Source organism: Triticum dicoccoides, chromosome 5B, assembly GCF_002162155.2.
Source record: "Triticum dicoccoides isolate Atlit2015 ecotype Zavitan chromosome 5B, WEW_v2.0, whole genome shotgun sequence".
In the NCBI taxonomy this organism is placed as follows: Eukaryota; Viridiplantae; Streptophyta; class Magnoliopsida; order Poales; family Poaceae; genus Triticum; species Triticum dicoccoides.
Window position 1 is genome coordinate 392,868,404 of NC_041389.1, and position 18,955 is coordinate 392,887,358.

Sequence of the window (18,955 nt, forward strand, 5' to 3'; positions counted from 1 at the left end):
CTCGAAACTTTAGAAGTAAGAAATATGTCTTCTTAGTTGTATGCGCAATAGTTCTGCCAGATTCGGGTATGATTGGTGTATAATGCTTTAATAAACATGCATGCTGGTGATAGTTGACAGATCCATTGTTAAGAATAGCCTGAGGTTCACTTGTTTAGGTTTTGCTCTGCTTTGATATTTGAATTAAAATTTTGTTAGCAGATTCTCAGCTTACCTAGTTGAGATATAATAGCTACTACTGCTGTATCTAACATATAAAATGGTTCAGATTATTGGCACAAGAATCAAACTAGCATATGCTCTTGCAAGGCAGTGGTTTGGCATATACACAAGTGCGGAAGAGCCAAATGATGGTAATTCATCTATACCCGCTAATTCATATGTGCTACTACTTACGTAGGTAAAATTTGCTGAAGTATTGATGATATAATACTCTGTTGGAGCAGAATGGCTACTGGATGGTTTGGCTGGTTTTCTTACTGACCTTTTTATCAAGCGTTACCTTGGGAATAATGAGGCACGCTATAGGCGTTTCAAGGTTTGTTGTCTTACCTACAAAAATACTTCTATTGAGCTTCTTTTTTACCATGGAATTGTTAATCATACATATGCTACCCATTTTGAAGTCTGAACCAGGATTCTCTAGATTAATTAACTAGTTTATCATATTGAAATATAAAGTCCAGTCAGTATCCTGAAAGTTGTTCATGCTTGAATGGTCTTTGCTGGTAATATTTCTTTCTAAAGGAAAGCTGGAGTTAATTAATGCTAAAACGCATCTGTATCTTAGTTCATCATGCTACAGTGTTCCGAAATTAGTACACTGGCACAATGTTGTTTTTATTGTTGTCAGAATTATTTATATACAGTTCTTGCTGTTGTGCATTACCTTCTAGTGCTAATTTGTAAATGAATGATTGCTATTCTAGTTGATCTTGCTGTTAGAACAGTCTATGGTAGATAACAATAGGAATTTGACTCTTGTCCTTGGGATAGGTTTGTACTATGGCTGAGTTTGCAGTTGCTAAACTGTGCTGTTCTGAACTATTTTTATTATCTGCCGTGGGAAAATAGCGTGGAAACAGAAAAAAATGGTTAGTGAAACAATAAAGTAGGTGAAAACTGGTTAGCCAAACGAGATTATCATAAGCCACCTCAAAGCCAAACACAACGTAGTACCTGCACTTGCAATTTCACATGATGTACCTTGTGTATTTTCAGGTATTTCATTCTACACCACATGCATCTCAGGCCATACTCTTATCTTGTAAATTGTAAAATAGGAGTAGAAATGCAAATAACATGTTATCTTGTAAATGTAAAATAAGTGTGTCACAATGTTCAGACAAAATGTTCCTAATTAATTGGAGCACCTTCAAGAATGTTTATCTGATGAAGCCGCTTGTTATTTCTTTGTAGCCATTTTATCGTTATCCCACCACTTCCTCACTTGATTCAATTGCCTGTTATTTTATATTCATTCACCTTGATATGGCGTAGAAAGTCCAACTTGAGCGGTCCTAACTTCCAAGCGTTCTTGTTGCCCCACCTTCTGGGATTATCTTGTCCGTCTGCTTTGAAGGGATAAACCCAAATGATTAAATAAATCTGCCAAAGGGATTAAATATGACTTTCTGGCTTTGATGCTCCAACTATTCTCGACACAATGCATTCTATCTTGATCTGACTCACAAGATTCTTGTTTGTTATTTATTGAAATCCTTCTGTGTACTTGTAATAGGCCAATTGCACCGTATGCCAGTTCGATGTCAGTGGTGCAACTGCTTTGGCGTCTCCTGATGCTTCAACTGATCTGTATGGAACTCAAACACTTGGCTCATATGGGAAAATTCGTTCATTGAAGGCAGTAAGTTTTGTTTTTGTGAACTATACAACTAGCTTTATGCATCATTCTCTCACATTCGTATTTTAAACAGGTGGCTGTTCTTCAAACATTGGAGAAACAGATGGGACCAGACTCTTTTCGAAAGGTTGCTATGTGCATATCGCTATTCTGGTGTTTGTATTTTTGACAATTTGCTGTCTACATCAGTGAAGCAGTTTTGCTTAAGCAATTGATGTTACTTCTGAAAGTACTTGCATACCTCAGCATCTCTAGGATACAGATTGATAGTCATTTGATTACATGACTATTAATGAACAACACTTGCTGAATTGTTGGATATTTATACTTTCTGCAAAAGAAAAGGAAATGTTTGTTGTGAACGAACATTCTTTTTATCATCTAACTACTGTTGTCTTTGTGTACTTAATGCTTATAGATCCTCTTGATTGACTGCTATGAGCATTGTCACTTATAATGATGTGGTTGTCGTTTCCTATTCCAGATTCTGCAGATGATAGTTGCTTCAACTCGTGCCTCGAGGACACTTAGTACGAAAGAGGTATACCTCTCATCTAACCAGTTGTTTATCGGCTTTATGCTCGTGATCTTTAGTTTGGAACTTCTCCTGGCATATCTGAATATGCCTTTTTTAGCCTGGAATGTGTACATTCAATATATTAGGATTGGTGCATGATATTCTACTAATGTTTGTGCTGATGTTCTAGTTACACTCCATTGTGGGCCATAACTTCTCGTATGTTAAACTAAGCACTGTAGCATGCTGATTACTGTAGTTTCACGATATGTTAGCACTTCTATGTTAGTCCGGTGGGCCCTCTTTGTTCATTTCTGCATGCTGTTGCAGTAGCTATCTTATGAAACTCATCCATCATGGCACATCAACAAAAAGACACACACATGCATTTAGCAGCATAACCTCAACTTTGTAGTATGCACACAATTGAATTTATTAGATTATGTTCATTTATTCAGTTTAGGCACCTCGCGAATAAGATTGGCAATCTTGAACGTCCATTCCTCAAAGAATTCTTTCCACGGTGGATTGAATCTTGTGGATGTCCAATTATGAGGTAAAAGAGCATTCCTTGTTTGGATTTACCCAGTATCTTTTTGTTACCTCCACATGCTTACGCATTCCTTCTGCTTGCAAGATTGGGAATCTCCTATAATAAAAGGAGAAATTTGGTCGAATTAGCTGTTTCACGGGGTTGTACAGCAAAACCTGATCCAGTTTCTGATAGTCACGTGAATGGTGATATTCAAGAAGGTGCAACTGGATGGCCAGGAATGATGAGTGTACGTGTTCATGAAACTGATGGAGTGTATGATCATCCGATTCTGCCAATGGCTGGTGAAGCGTTGCAGGTGATGGAATTACAGTGCCATTCCAAACTAGCAGCAAAGCGGTTTCAGAAAACCAAAAAGGGCTCCAAGCCTGATGGTTCTGATGACAACGTAGATGCTTCAACTCAAGAGAACCGCACAAGGTCTATTTTGACTAATCCACTTCTTTCTTTGTCCTGCAGTTTACTTGAAACTTATTTCAAATCTGTGTACTGCAGCATGGATTCCCCTTTACTATGGATCAGAGTGGACCCAGAAATGGAATACCTTGCTGAAATCCATTTTCACCAGCCTATTCAGATGTGGGTGCGTATCACCAGATAAACTTAATGTTGACTTCAATTTAATGCTGCATAGTTTGTATAAAGGAAATTAGTAATTTTTTCTTGTTTAACTGCTGGAGTCTTCCCTATTTATCTAGATCTATCGTCATCATAGTTCAAAAAAGCGCTAGGCGTTAATTGTGCGTTTTGCCACCGCCTTGCGCTTTACTGACCAAAGCGCATGCTTATGCGCAGTTATGCACAGATTAAGCGTAGTTATGCGCAATGCATTTTGCCAACGCCTAGAGCCTAGGCGCACTTAAGCGCTCGCTTAGGCGCGCCTTTTTTAACTATGATCGTCATTTTATTTTACATTGTCATTTTGATAATTGTGTTAAACTTCTAATACTCGGTTGTGAGGATTAAGCTACAGAAAGGCAAGTATCCTTTGTACGTTCAGAAGGTGATTATTGAATCTGGACTAGTGCAGTTTTTGCCTTGAGGTTCTGATTCCCTTCTGCCTTAGGCACCACAATATTGCCTGAGCTTGATCAGATTTATGCTGCGTCTTTCAATTTTTTTTTGCATACGTACAAATGGTCTCTGCTTCCTTGTTGGTCTTCAGATAAATGTATAAAATATCCATATGCATTTTAAATAATGTAATTTTCCTTGATGTCTGTAAGACAATTGGACAAGTGTCTATAAGAGTGTTGGTATAGTTGCTTCTACATTGTGGAGCAGGGAATCTTGATAAGTTAATTAGCTTCAACATTACTTTCATATTTGTCTGACTTCTGTATATGGTGCTTATTGAAATGACTTTTTGCCTGTAGTCTAAGCTTCAGTCTAAGCTTCAGGAAGAATGCAAATTAATAATTAACCAAACATGATGCCATTAGGATATATGCATACATTTTTTCTTCTATTTTTCACTCTTTCAAGTTTTGAGACATTTTGGCAGATCAATCAATTGGAGAAGGACAAAGATGTCATTTCCCAGTCACAGGCAATAGCTGTTCTGGAGAAATTACCCCAGCTCTCTTTTGCTGTGATTAATGCCCTCAATAATTTCCTAAATGATACAAAGGTATTTCATTATGCTTCTTGAGACCTTAATTCCAATGTCACTTCGTACTGATTGGTAACACAACAGGCCTTTTGGAGAGTTAGAGTTGAAGCGGCATATGCATTAGCAGTAACTGCATCAGAGGTACACTTCTTTAAGTTCCACCTGCGTGCAACTATTTATAATTTATAGGATGTACTTTATTGAGTTAATACATTTGTGGTGAAAGGGTTGGAAAGGCGTTTTTTATCCTCAGGAGTTTTACTTCAAAAGATCCATTCTGTGAAATGTCAAATGTAGCATTCGTATAGCTGCTGGTGGATGCGGATGCGTAAGATAGGGTGGAAAAATCAAACGATGAAAATAAATCTTGAATCGGTAGCAAGTTATATATTTACTTTTGCCATGTGTGCAGTATGCTTTTGAGGTGGCTAGATCTTTAAATTCCCTTTTAATAGCTTATGCCGGCATTTTCATTTGTTTACACTGCACGGTCAAAACATAAGAAGATTTTGATAAGTTATAAATTTTTCAAGGGATCATGCTTTGGTGACACTTTCTACACTGTTTGTTTTGCTGCTTACCTGAATTGTTTTTTCTCTTCATTTAGGACACAGATTTAGCTGGGCTGCTTCATCTGGTTAAATTCTATAAAAGCCGCCGGTTTGATACAGATATTGGATTACCCAGGTCAGGATCTGCATTCCTCAATAAACCTGTTGTTTTTACTCACAGACTATCATGTATCCATGGCTATGTTTGCTTCGTGTTCTAAACGTGTAATAAACATTATTTTATTTTACTGATAGGCCAAACGACTTCCATGATATTCCAGAATACTTTGTTCTTGAGGTAATGCACCGAGGTAGGAATTGTATTTGTGATTAACCATGTCAACAAAATCCATTGTATAGCATCATTACCAAGATTTCTCATACATTCATCTGTAGTTTGTTAAATGCAGTTTCAATATTTTTTGACAATATTGGAAGAGTTGGGCTTACAGTCATTCATGAGAATAACCAGAATAGCAAGATATACTTCCTCTTGGGTCACTAGAAAAGAAAATTCGTATGTTCTTGATTGTGGAGGCAACCATGCCCCCATAGGATATTCTGCAGGCTTAACTGTCAATATTGAGTACTACAGAAAAAACTCAATTGAGTCAGTGTTCCAAGGACTTTTGGATCATGAAATTTCAACTAAAATATGAAATAGAAAGAAAGTAGGGTGGGGGGATTTCTAATCTCATTGCTTTATCCATACGAATGTTGCTGACATCATTTCAATTTGATGGCTGTTGATCAAGTTAGTAAATCAATGATCATGGTCATCTTTAATCAAGCCATTGTTATTGCACTGATCTTGTTCTTTGTGCTCCTTCGATTAGGCAATTCCTCATGCAGTAGCTCTTGTTAGATCATCAGATAAGAGCAGCCCAAGACAAGCTATTGAATTTATTCTTCAGCTTCTAAAGGTTTGCATTTTATCTACGAATAACATATAGCCCTATGCTTACATGTTGATGTAACAACAATTCTAATCATCTGCACTTACCTTTGTCCTGGCCCATTTTCAGTATAATGATAACAACGGGAATGTATACTCTGATGTCTACTGGCTAGCTGCAATGGTCCAAGCAATAGGCGAAGTAGAATTTGGCCAGCAGGTTTGTATGGATGCACATTGACTACATACAGTATGCCATGTATTTGTCTTTTAGATACCTGTTGTGGATGGTTAGCTGTTCAGTGGCTGCATGATCAGGCTTATGATCTGTTGTGCTCAAATTGTTAGGAGTACTTGCTACAACAACAACAACAACAACAAAGCCTTTAGTCCCAAACAAGTTGGGGTAGGCTAGAGCTGAAACCCATAAGATCTCGCAACCAACTCATGGTTGTGTGGCACATGGATAGCTAGCTTCCATGCACCCCTGTCCATGGCTAGTTCTTTGGTGATATTCCAGTCCTAACTCCTAAGGAATACTTGCTAGATGAGAATTTTTTTTACCAGTTAAGGAAGTGTGGGCACTCTGTATAGCTGAGCTAATTATGCTTTTTCCTGTCAGACCATATTTATGGTCATGCCTGTCAGACCATATTTATGGTCATGCCATGGTGATGTACCTGCTACAATTCTATTTGTCCAGTTAATTTTTTCCATCTTATTTGCTAATCCAATTTTAGTGTAAATTTATGTTGGAGGTTTGCTCTTTATTTTAAATGACATGATGATATAGTGAATCCAGCCCTGGCCCAATGTGCACCTGTTGTTTCAACTTGTACATATATTATTCTGCCAACATTGAAATTAAGGATGCAAGTGGACTGGGTTGGGCTGATACATTGGTCCATCCTAAATCCTTTTGCTTTGCCCCTAATGCCTGAGCCATGAATAAAAAGTGAGCCACCAATTGGGCGAGATCGGTCAGTAGGTTGATCCATTTGCCCCTAAATTACATAGGGCTAACATCCCTTTGGTTTATATTCTTGGGCGTTCTTTTGAGATATTGTCAATTGTTCTTTAGAGAAAACCTTAAGAGAGGCCACTGATATTGGTGAACGGCATTTGATTTCCTTTTCAGGGCATAGGTCTCCTATCCTCTCTTCTGAAGCGTATTGACCGACTCCTGCAATTTGACAAGTTCGTGGAATTGTCCTAGTACTATTTTTTCATTTACCTGTCCTCCTATCAAGGTGATTTGTACTAACTGGCCTGAAAATTTCATGCAGCTTTATGCCTGGTTACAATGGGGTTTTGACTGTCAGCTGCATTCGAGCTCTTGCACGTATAGCGGAGAGGGTATCATCTTCCATTTGCCTTGTAAGAACGATCCCAATAATAGTCCTCGCTGTCTTGTCTTATTGTCGGTGCTCTTCCTGCATAACTGAATCATATGGTGCAAATTTTTGTTACTGCAGGATCGTATTTGTGAATTGATTGCCCCTTTCCGTAGCATGGATAAACCATGGAAAGTCCGAATAGAAGCCAGCAGGGTTCTTCTTGATCTCGAGCTTCACCATAAGGGGCTAGATGCAGCTCTCTTGTTGTTCTTGAAATATACAGATGAAGAAAGATCTTTGCGAGGTTAGATTGGTAGAGTACTTTAGGCTTCTTTTTGTTTAACTTGATTTCTTGACATTGAGTTATTGCAGGTGCGACAAAGTTGGCTGTTCATGTCTTGCGCATATGTCAAGCAAATATTGAATCTAACGTTACTGATCAGATAAAATTGCCAACACTCTTTGGTCTCCTTCACCTGCTCAGTAGCAAAAAAGCATACAACAATGTTCTTCTTCGCCATAATGTGTTCTGCATTTTGCAAATTGCTGCTGGAAGGTTAGTAATTGTTACTTCACGTGTAGGTTGATACATTCTCTCACGTTTAATTGTTATATTGCTAGATGCAACCTTTGCATATATGTTGGCTTTCCTGAAATGGGATACAAATTAATCAAGTGTACTCAACATGTTTGTTGAACTGGAAAGCTATTTGGCGTATTGCTGAGTTGTGCCAATTAGCATCCTTAGTTATTATTATGCTAAGTAATGCATGATTCTGCTAAAAAAAGGTAATGCATGATCAACACTAATTGGTACCTACTTTTCCATTTTTATTTCATGATACAGCCAGCTGAAATTTTGGTCAATATATATGGTCATTTAAAGAAAGATGACACAATGTTTCATTAGTGTATTATTAAGGACAAATCTGTAGTCATTGAGCATTCCTTCCAACATAAAATATGTTTTGCTGTATAGGGTGCCCTTATACTCACATATCTCCTATTTCAGGTCTCCAACACTGTATGGAGTTCCAAAGTTTGTTGCTCCCTCTCCACTGGTCCAGGAGGTATCAGTTGATCAGCATACTAAAGCTGATTCCTCGGTTCCTCAACTATCAAGGCCTCAAGAACCTTCCACTAGCACTCCTAGTGTCCGTGAGGTCTTACCTGCCACTGGACCTTCCAAAGATGCTGATAACATATCTAACTGCAGTGAGAGAAGGAATGTTGTCAAAATTAGGGTTAGGCGTAGTGCATCATCCAGTAAAGCAGATGGTGCTGATCACCAAGATCATTCACATGGTGGAAGAAATGAAAACGAAGCGGGTCCTTGTAGTTCTATGTCGGTGGATGCCCCTATGGTTGGAGCGCCAAATGAGCCACCGACCACAAGTAATCATAATATTGAGGAGCAGAACTCATGTCATGACCGTGAATCAAGGATGTCCGCAAGCGTGAGCAACGCCAAAGTAATGGACACGTATGAAATCTCCAAGGAACTACAGTGTACAGCCGATTCAAGGATATATGCTGCTGATTCAAGGCTAGATGCGGTTCCCAAGGATGAGTTCTCTCCTGTCCTCAATGTGAGGGAAGATGTGGATAAGCCTGGTAGTCAGCTTGAAGGAGTATCCACCAGCTATGTTGGAACCCAAGCTCCAGAATCCGTCAATGGGCTGCACTCTAAAGAGAAGAAGAGAAAAGACAAGAAAGATAAGAAGCGCAACCGAGATGAAAAACGAGACAAGAAAGATGACCCCGAGTACCTGGCGAAGAAGCGCCTTAAGAAAGAGAAGAAAAAGATGGAGAAAGAGTTGGCCCGAAAGCAGAAGGAAGGTGACAGAGCTACTTCTCAGCAAGATATAGTAGTGAAACCCTCAGACTCGCAAGGAACTGTGGCAGCAACGCCACCGGCTCCAGAGCAAAGCGCCGAGCCCCAGGTTTCGAGCAAGGATGCTGCAGTAGACACGGCACGGACGCCACCGCCGACCAAGAAAATAAAGATCAAATTCAAGCCCTTGAAGAAGATAGGCTGAGCGGGCTTGGAGGAGAGATCGTACCTAGATGGTCCTCACGCCACTATTTGCGAGGATTGAATTGCTGTACAGTAGAAAAGAAACAGGCGAGCGGTAGATTGTACGATGAGCAGCCAGATTTTTTTTGTGAATGGCTAATGTATCTTGTAAAACAACAAGTGCCCCAGTAATTTCTGGGAGTAATTCAGATGCAGCTGTAGGGGTGGGCAACTTAGGGCGAAGGATAGCGCCCCATTCTGTGATACCTCCAGGTCTTTCGATCCTGGATGGTGCAGTTCAGTTCAGTTCTGACGAAGGCTTTTTCACTTGTATGCTGATAATTTTGCCTGCATTGCAATAGTTTGTCATTTTTTTTATTTAATAACGTTGCTTTGTTTGACACTTTCGGTCCATTTTTATCTCTAGTACTCTGGCCCTTGCCTCCGGCAAGGTCCCGGCAAGCAAATCCTTCTCGAAATAGCAAACTGAATCCAGACAAGCAACCAAACGGCGAGGAAACAACACGGGTTCTAGCCAAGAAAGGGAAATAAAAGCGATGGCCTTATCCGGGAAATGCGGTTTTCCAGACCGTGCGATGAGTCCAAAGCTGGCAAGCGCACGAGCAGCAAGAGCCAACGGGCCGGGGCCCCCGCGTCGCTCTGGCGTTCCACTCGCACGCACGCAGATCACGAACAAAAGAGCTCCTGAACGAACCCCGCCGCCGCACGATGGCACATGGAGCAGCAGCATCAGGCGGCGCCGCCTCCGCCGCCGCGCGGGCGAGCAGAGGCGCGCCGGGGACGTGGAGGCGGGTGCGGAGGGCGGCGCGGGAGGCGGCGGCGCACGCGCTGCTGCTCTGCTTCACCACCCTCCTCGCCCTCAAGCTCGACGGCGTTCTCTTCTCCCGCTCCTGGTGGTAAGTTAGCTGACCACCCCCAAGGCCCCAACCCCATACCCTAGCTATGACCACACCTTCTGCCAGTCCACAACAGCTCTCGGCGAGAGTTTGGGCGGGCACCTGAAACCGTGCGTCACTTTGTGTTGTGCACTCTGAATCTTGTGCAGTTATAGCACCCCTGAGGTAGTTAGATTGAGCATGCTGGTGTTTTTTTTTCTCTCCCGATGCTTTGTTTAGAATTTATAGCTGAGGAGGACGACAGTAGGAAATACAGTAGCTGGCACTTTATAGATGGAAGGGAAAGCTGCAATCCAATTGAGCATGCAGATTCGGGTCTCAAACGGTTTGGGAAATGATGTATTGGTATTGGTGATTTGAGAACATCCCTGTAGAAAATTTGTACGGGGCAACGGCCTAGCTGTCTTATTGGGGATCTTTTTTCCAGAAAGCGCAAAAAGCTTTTTCTTCGCAATGCATTGATAGATAGGAAACAGTGTTATAAGGTCTACAAATTGGTGATTCCAATGCCACACGCGCCACCTCCTAAGTGCCAAGCTCCAACTTGAACCATGCCCGGACCCGTGCAATACTCACGGACGCACTTCCGCACTGATTTTATCGAACAACATGGCAGCCTCAGGCCTGACCCCGTTCAAGACGGCAGCGTTTTGCTGGTCTTCCATATCCAGCATGCAGTGAGCATTAACACCAAGGATAAGCCCTTTCTCTGCGAGGATGAGGTTGCGTCCACAGCTGATTGCCACGACAAGACTAGGCGTTGATCAGACCCAAGAGAGTGTCATATTGGTGATTTGGTATATTCTTTTGTCCAATTGAGTACCAGCTAAGACCATGTGCTTACTGTCCATCTTTCATTATTTTTTCCTCTCCTCATGATGTGCTGTTGGCCTCGAGTTCTAGTATTGTGCTGCATGGTTATCGCTGGCATGTATGTAAGTGTTCATTGCACATTACTCAGTACAGCCATCGAAAGATCAAAAAAAAAGTGCAGCCATCGGACGGGAATTGGGAGGCAACTGGTCAGATAAATCGGGTTCCAGCTATTTTTCTGATAAGAAAAGCTGAACAACTTGCCTTCGTCTTCATTAAATTATACCAAGCTGTACTTTGTCTGGTGATGAACTTAGGGTAACCCTCTGCATGTTGCAACTTTCAAAATGCTCAACAAATCTGCAGGGTGCTTTTCATTCCTCTGTGGTTATTCCATGCTGCCGTTGTTCGGTATAGATTCTCATTGCCTGCTCCTTCGTTGCTTCAAAATTACCAGGTGTGTCCGTTAGCTTTGCTCCAAATTCGTTCTTCCATTCTGAAGTTGAAATGTCTGGCAGCAAGTAAATTAGACTATTCAACTTTACAGCGGATTCCATGCCATTCCATTGTTGCCACACCCTTGCTAGTTGCTTTTGAACTTCTTCTCTGTATCTACCTTGAAGGTATTAATGGTGAATCCAAAGCTTATTGTGAATTTATCCAAAAAACACATTCGTTTTTGTTTGTCTCTGTATTTTCACTTGCCAGCTGAGTGTGTTATCTGTCATCTGCAGGCCAGGGTGAACCTTTTCTAGATTTAAAGCTTGTTTTCCTTCCACTCCTGGCCTTGGAAATTATTACGTTAGTTGACAATTTCAGGTAACTGACAATTCTTCAAGGCAAAACTGTAATTGTACTTGTATTGTATGTATCACTGTTGGAAATTTACTAGAATCCATCGAAAAGTTGGTGTTTCCAATTTTATCCGAGTTACTCAATGTTCTAAGATTTTAAACACCTCTATGTCCAATCAACATTGGCTTAGCTTGGGGCCAGGGTGGGCCCCCTCCTTGCAAATCAAAATCTCATTAATATGTACCAACAAAATCCGATTAGGTACCTAATCAAGGCATGCATTAAATCTTCACGTACTAAGTTAATACACTATTGATTGCCCCCAGCATGATATCCAGTTAAGCTCTACAACTGCCAATCAATGACAATTAACATTTTGCAGGTTTATGAACTTCAGTTTCATGCATTACAAATAATATTTTGGATAACATTCTGTACTACAATTGTATTTTTAAACTTGCGATGGTTTCAATTCAATGTTCCTACTGCCTAGCCAAGTAACCATGATAAGATGTTACTATGATGCAAACTGATGGACCTCTGTTGCACAATACATTTTTGTCAGTAATAATCCAACCTGTACGATGTCATCTCACTCAATGTCTCACATTGTAGAAACTGCTGAACAGTGAATATAATCTTATTGAATTAATAAGCACATGATAATAACTTAGTAATCGATGATTTTCACTTATATACTTGTTTCTGCCTGCTGGGTTTCTGAATACCTCTTATGGGATGCTATTTGCACATTGTAATGTGAACACATGACTGGACGTCTTCGAGTGACCAATTCTCCATTTCAGAACTATGTTGTAAAGAATACTTTAGCTAGCATTTCTAGTTGTTTTGTTGTGCTTCCTATCTTTTCCGATTCTCATTAGGATGTTTGGTGCTCTAATGCCTGGACATGGGGAAACAATCACTGATGAGGAGATATGGGATAGGCTTCCTGTAAGAATCCAGAGTACACATTGCACCTGCTGTTCTGTAACTTTTGGCCTGTGTTGGCTTAACCGAATCAACTAAACTATAAGCCTTTTTATTTCAGTAGAAATCATTTCCGCAAACCGCAATTTTTGAATAAATGTTGCTTTGTCCAACAAAGTGATATGTGCGCTAATTCTAGACATACTTATATACGTGTACCACAATGTATTTTAAGAACACTAGATATCAATGTTGATATTCTGTGAACTCTTAACCTTAACCATTACTAACAGCTTCATATTTCCTTAGCACTTCTGGGTTGCAATTTCCATGGTGTTTCTACTAGCAGCTACTTCACTCATGCTTCTCAAGCTATGCGGTAAGCTATACAAATACTATTAAGTGTGGTCTAGTTGTGCTGTTTGACATTATATATGTCCCCCTCTTTCTACTAGATTACATCAATGTATCTAGCTTAGGTACTTTTCTGCTGAATTTGCACAGTAATTTTTTGAGGATAACTAGTTTACAAGTGATAGATTGGTAGCATCCATAGTCAAACATGTTAAGAAGATGAAGCACTTAGCCATAGGTCAGAATACTGTAGTGGGCCTCTTTGATTCGCAGGATTGTAGAAACGCAATAATAGGAAAAACACAGGATTGGAATGGCATGTCCATTTGAACCCTACAGGATTTGAGTTTTTTTGATTGCATCACAGGAAACACAAAGGATTTTTTCCGAGAAGTTGGAGTGGATGCTAGATTTCCCGTGGAATGTAGTACTTCCTCCATAAGAAAATATAAGAGTGTTTACATTACTAAAATAGTAATCTAAACGCTCTTATATTTCTTTACAGAGGGAGTACAAATGTTTCCTTAGGAAAAAGTTCTATAGGATTCAATCCTACGAATCAAAAGGCCAACGTAGGAAAAATTCCTAAGGGTTCTACTCCAAAAATCTTTTGAATCAAAGCGGCCCTAACATTTGAATCGGCTAAGTTATATTATTTGCCACAGGTGATGCAGTTACTCTGGGGTGGTGGGATTTATTCATTAACTTTGGGTAACAAAGATATCCCGTCATTTTAAATTACAGTATAATTCCATGGAGCAGTCCTCACTAATTACTTGATGACAAATTTTACAGGATTTCCCAGTGCTTTGCTTTTCTTGTCTGCATAAGGTGGTCCAATCCAATGGTCGGTATACAGCCAATCCTTGGTATAGCAATAAATTCATCATGCAGGAACAGAGTGTGCAACTGAAACGACAATATTTCATTATTCTCCAAAAGGGATCCTGATGTAGACAAACCATGTGATGTGCAGGATATTGGTGGCCCTGTACTGATAATTCCTATCGTAATCTCTCAAGTTCTCCTATGTGTGCGCTTAGAGGTCTGCTCAGTTCCATTTTTCCAAATGTTTTTCCCTTCAAAATTGATTGGTAGCATTATTTTACCACGTTGCTGTGCTTTCAACTTCTGTTCAATGTGATACGGCATATGAAATCTGTGAGCTGACTGCCAACATCCTATGTATTCTGTCCTGCACATTGATTGTGGTACCGTTTGTGAGCTGCTCATTCAGTTTTTGTGTTAAGCTTGTAGTCACCTAGTATCTGTGAAGGCCAATATGAGTATTAACTCTATATTGAAATATTGTTCAACTGCTAGTGTAAGTACATTCTGTCTGTCTATATTCTTTGCAGGGTACTCCATCTTATGCACGGTTTATCCCAGTTCGAGTTATTTTCTCACCTATACTTTTGCTCCAAGTGGTTGCTGTACTGTTTGCCGTTTGGAGATTCTTTGAAAGGCTTGTTATGAAATTACAAGATGGAATTGTTAGTGAAGGATATATTTCTGTCTCATCAAAGATTGATGAGTTGTTTAAGATGGTACAATATGGTTCAAGGTTCTAAATGCTCTCAGTTTTCTCACTTCATTACCTCAGTCCCTCCTTCTGTACATTAAAAGCTGTATATTTATCACAGGAGTTTTGATTGGATTCTCATCTGGTTAATTTCCACTGCTGTTCAGGCTCATTACATGGTCTATTGACGAAGATAGCAAAGAGGAACAAGCACATTTATGCTATACAAATAACATTGGGTATTCACCACATAATTCTATCTAGTTGTGGATGATGTAAATATTTGGATTTATAGGTTGCCAGTGTTATTTATTGTGAAGCTAGAAAACATAAATATTCAAGTAAGTACTGCCTATATGGAGGTCACTGCCTCTTAAAACAGAATGGCAGCATATCATTTTTCTTATTGTTGTTGTGTTTCACCCTTTTTGGGTAGGGGGACTGCCGGACCGGGGGACATGTAGTAGTGCGCTGCAGAAGTGCATCAGGAGGAAAGATGTGGGTCTGTGTCTTGTTGAGGGAGGAGAGGAGAAGACAAGATAATCACTATCTAAAAGAACTTACCACGTTGAGCCCATAGTCGAATATGGGGGATGCCATCTAATGTTACATTATCTGAAATATGGGCAAACTAATCAACTAGAAGAGTGATTTCTTGTTTCAATACAGTTCAATTGGGAACCATTCAGAGATAAATAAATTTAATTCAACTGTCTGCTCTTTCATCATGAACTAAAAAAGATCACCTATGCATGTGTATCTTGAATCATGTGTATTTAGATAACAAGATAGCTAATCACTTTAGAACCATTATAAATACTTCCAGGACAGTTGAAGTCTTCCATTAATTGGTCTTGTTATTTGTCTGCACCTTTGCAGGTATAATACATTTTGCAGTTATCCCCCTGAGATGGTAAAAGAGATGCCGAAAAAAGTTCTTGTCAAAGAGGTTATTTATTTATTTATATTCTCTGCACTAGCTTATTTTTTTGCATGGAGCTAATTAGTCATGTATACTTTCAGATACAAAGACTTCAGTTAGCATTGGGAGAGCAAAGCAAAATGGCAATGCTTAGCCAACAGCAGTGTGAGAGGCTAAAGAATGTATGCTTGCTTCCCTGTTTTTCTTTAAGAAAAAGGATCAATAAGTACAGCTTATGAATGTGTACCAGGGTCTTCTCAGATTTGCTGGTGTGCTGCAAGTCTGCAACAACTAAATTAGGGTGTTATTGCATTTTAGAATGTTCAGCTAATTTAAAAGTTGGATCGCATTGCAATATAACTGGGATAGACTAGATCTTGTCAAGTCGTCATGAAAGAACCACCGTAAAACCTAAGATGCAATACACAATTCTGATTAATTTTGACCAGAACACTTTCTGTGAGCTAATAATACTTCTGATAATTTTCCATAAATACAGGAACGGATCTTATGTCGAATTTGCTTTGAGAGGGACATCTGCATTGTTCTGCTTCCATGCCGCCATCATGTTCTATGCGAGTAAGATTCCTTTTCATTAACTAATATGCCCGTGCTCTGTACGTTCACAGGTTATTACTTTCAAGCTCTGGAGCTACATACTGAGATATGCGCGTTCTTATTTGTCTGCAAATGTCCAACCTTCTCTTTTTTGTTGTTCTTGCAGACCTTGCTCTGACAAGTGCCAATCATGCCCGATTTGTCGAGTGCCTATTCGGAGCAAGTTATCCGTTAGTGATGCAGTGAATTCAGACGATCCGTTAAGTGACATCGTCTAGAAGTTGACATGTCTTGACCCTAGGATTAGAACATCAACTTCTGGTGTCAACAGCAACACACTGATTGCCAGCATAGGAAGACAAACTATTCAGGCTCAGAATGGAGGACATGAAAATCAAGAGCCGTACCGTACCGCGTGCGCAATCCCTCTTCTTGAGCGACAGTATTACAGAAAGAAAGCGCGAGCGGTTGATTCGCTCTCACCCATATATAGGTGCCAGCACGAATAACCACTTGAACCACTGAATTTCCTGGCAAAGGCTGCACCTGGACAGTTTTTCAGGAAGGGTGGTTATTAACTTCCTAACAGCTGACAGGGGTTCACCTCAGGTTGTTTGAACTGTTGTTTCTGGAGTCCAAATTATAAATCTCGCCTCCATCAGTTCTGACGAGTTTATCAGCTGTTTGCAGCAAAGTGGCCGCTCTTTCCAGTGTACTACTCCCTGTTATCAGCTGTTTCTGGAGTAGTTAGTTACCCATCTTCCTTGTGAACAAGCATTTGCTGCCTAGTACTCCCTCTGTAAACTAATATAAGAGTGTTTAGATCACTATTTTAGTATTCTAAACACTCTTATATTAGTTTACGGAGGAAGTACGTACGTACCTTGGTGCACATATATGGATGGATAGATGAGGCAATAATGTGCCCCCCTGTTTCTCACCCCAGGTTTTGGCGCGCGGCGGAAAGCTTTGGTCCCTGGTCCATCCTGTCAAATGATGAGAGCCCACTGCTCGTGCGCGCACGTCGGCCTCATCATGCGCGGGCCTTTCTCCCTCCTGCTCGTGCTCGCCGGAAAGACGAGCTTTGCAGTACGAGAACGGGCGCGCAAGTCAACATTTGTGGCCGCGGTCGACCTCTCATCCCTCCCTCCCGTCAGGTTGCCATGAAATGATTCGGCATGTCTTGTGCTTGGGGTGGGGCTTTGCTTTGCTAGGTGCATTGCCCCGCGTGACGGAAGGACGGGTCGCGCTGCGTTGGTGCGTTCCTTGTCCGCGCCGTTGCTTTCTTTCCAGGTCCAGGTCGCCTCTGGTCGTTGCTTGTGTAGACCTGCTTTTGTGCTGCCTCTTTCTTTGTGTGATGATGATGGTGATGCATGTGGCGCCACAAGGTGGCGGCAAGCCAAGCCAAGCCAAGCCAAGCCGCATCTGGACTCGAGATCCAACCCAGCACGTGTCTTGGCTCGTCTTTGTTTATCTGGACTGGATGGCTGACTTGTACTTGCAAGGTTAAGGACAAGTGGTTAGCCGTGAAATAAAGGAAGTGGGTCTGGTCTTGCGGTCGGTCCCTATTCCCTAAGACCAAGATGATGAACGAAGGCGCGCCACCTGTAGCACTAGGGGACGAACCGTGCGTGCGTGCGTGCAGGATCGACTTGACGACGGCACGCGCGCCTTTGCTTTGCTTGACCTCGCCTCGAGCGGTCGCCTTTGCCACTGATTCCATTTCATCCATCACACTCTGTCTTGTACGTGGTCTAGGAAAACCAATTACTCCTACTATGGTCGTGCAAGATGATTGTGCTGCGCACTTGGGTCCAAGTCGACATGCATTATCCTTCCTGCTGGTTAGGGCCAGCTGGAACCCCTAGACAAAGTCTGTATGTACTCATGTAACGTTGCTGTGAATATAGGAACAAGAGACCACGTCAGGCCCGAGTGCCACTTGTATAGGATGTGCAGTTCTCCTTGATATAAGCCATGCACTGTGATCTGTAAATCAATCAAAAGAAAATATCTTTCCAACTTGGTATCAGAGCTGCTTTCAGGTTCTCCCCATAGCCGACACCGACTCCTCCCGTCCGTCGCCGCCATGGACTCCGTCACCTCGCCGGGCTCTCTCTCCTCCACGACGCCCTCCGCCTCCACTGCCTCGGCCTCCTCCTCCACTTACTCTCCGCCGTTCGTCTTTGGCACGACGCCCTCTCTGTGACGCCCCCGATTCAATCGTACACTAATCATACACGCAAACGTGTACGATCAAGATCAGGGACTCACGGGAAGATATCACAACACAACTCTAAAACATAAATAAGTCATACAAGCATCATAATACAAGCCAGGGGCCTCGAGGGCTCGAATACAAGAGCTCGATCATAGACGAGTCAGCGGAAGCAACAATATCTGAGTACAGACATAAGTTAAACAAGTTTGCCTTAAGAAGGCTAGCACAAACTGGGATACAGATCGAAAGAGGCGCAGGCCTCCTGCCTGGGATCCTCCTAACTACTCATGGTCGTCGCCAGCGGGCTGCACGTAGTAGTAGGCACCTCCGGTGTAGTAGGGGTCGTCGTCGACGGTGGCGTCTGGCTCCTGGACTCCAGCATCTGGTTGCGACAACCAGAAAGAAAGGAAAGGGGGAAAAGGGGGAGAAAGCAACCGTGAGTACTCATCCAAAGTACTCGCAAGCAAGGAACTACACTACATATGCATGGGTATATGTGTAGGGAGGCCATATCAGTGGACTGAACTGCAGAATGTCAGAATAAAAGGGGGATAGCTAATCCTGTTGAAGACTACGC

At 41.4% G+C, this 18,955-nt stretch overlaps 2 protein-coding genes across 2 annotated transcripts in view; both read left to right on the forward strand.

The window, feature by feature from the left end:
* The window catches only part of LOC119309374 (transcription initiation factor TFIID subunit 2-like), a 17,343-nt gene extending 7,655 nt beyond the window's left edge, over positions 1-9,688 (forward strand). Inside the window, exons 7-25 of the mRNA XM_037585390.1 lie at positions 269-353; positions 447-538; positions 1,742-1,867; positions 1,938-1,991; positions 2,349-2,405; positions 2,840-2,937; positions 3,019-3,354; positions 3,430-3,517; positions 4,439-4,564; positions 4,631-4,687; positions 5,154-5,233; positions 5,353-5,395; positions 5,934-6,020; positions 6,123-6,212; positions 7,131-7,189; positions 7,279-7,369; positions 7,468-7,633; positions 7,702-7,885; positions 8,342-9,688. Of these exons, the coding sequence (XP_037441287.1) occupies positions 269-353; positions 447-538; positions 1,742-1,867; positions 1,938-1,991; positions 2,349-2,405; positions 2,840-2,937; positions 3,019-3,354; positions 3,430-3,517; positions 4,439-4,564; positions 4,631-4,687; positions 5,154-5,233; positions 5,353-5,395; positions 5,934-6,020; positions 6,123-6,212; positions 7,131-7,189; positions 7,279-7,369; positions 7,468-7,633; positions 7,702-7,885; positions 8,342-9,368 (2,946 nt within the window). The 3' untranslated portion in view covers positions 9,369-9,688. The remainder of the gene's footprint in view (positions 1-268; positions 354-446; positions 539-1,741; positions 1,868-1,937; positions 1,992-2,348; positions 2,406-2,839; positions 2,938-3,018; positions 3,355-3,429; positions 3,518-4,438; positions 4,565-4,630; positions 4,688-5,153; positions 5,234-5,352; positions 5,396-5,933; positions 6,021-6,122; positions 6,213-7,130; positions 7,190-7,278; positions 7,370-7,467; positions 7,634-7,701; positions 7,886-8,341) is intronic.
* Positions 9,689-10,015: 327 nt separating this feature from the next.
* On the forward strand, positions 10,016-16,872 carry LOC119309375. Its single transcript, XM_037585391.1, has 15 exons — positions 10,016-10,263; positions 11,443-11,533; positions 11,624-11,699; positions 11,811-11,895; positions 12,756-12,825; positions 13,111-13,180; positions 13,821-13,866; positions 13,951-14,002; positions 14,132-14,200; positions 14,514-14,719; positions 14,845-14,916; positions 15,557-15,626; positions 15,701-15,781; positions 16,099-16,178; positions 16,324-16,872. Exons 1-15 carry the CDS (start codon positions 10,076-10,078, stop codon positions 16,433-16,435), a joined length of 1,368 nt encoding a protein of 455 aa, XP_037441288.1. The 5' UTR covers positions 10,016-10,075; the 3' UTR covers positions 16,436-16,872.
* Positions 16,873-18,955: the final 2,083 nt, after the last annotated feature.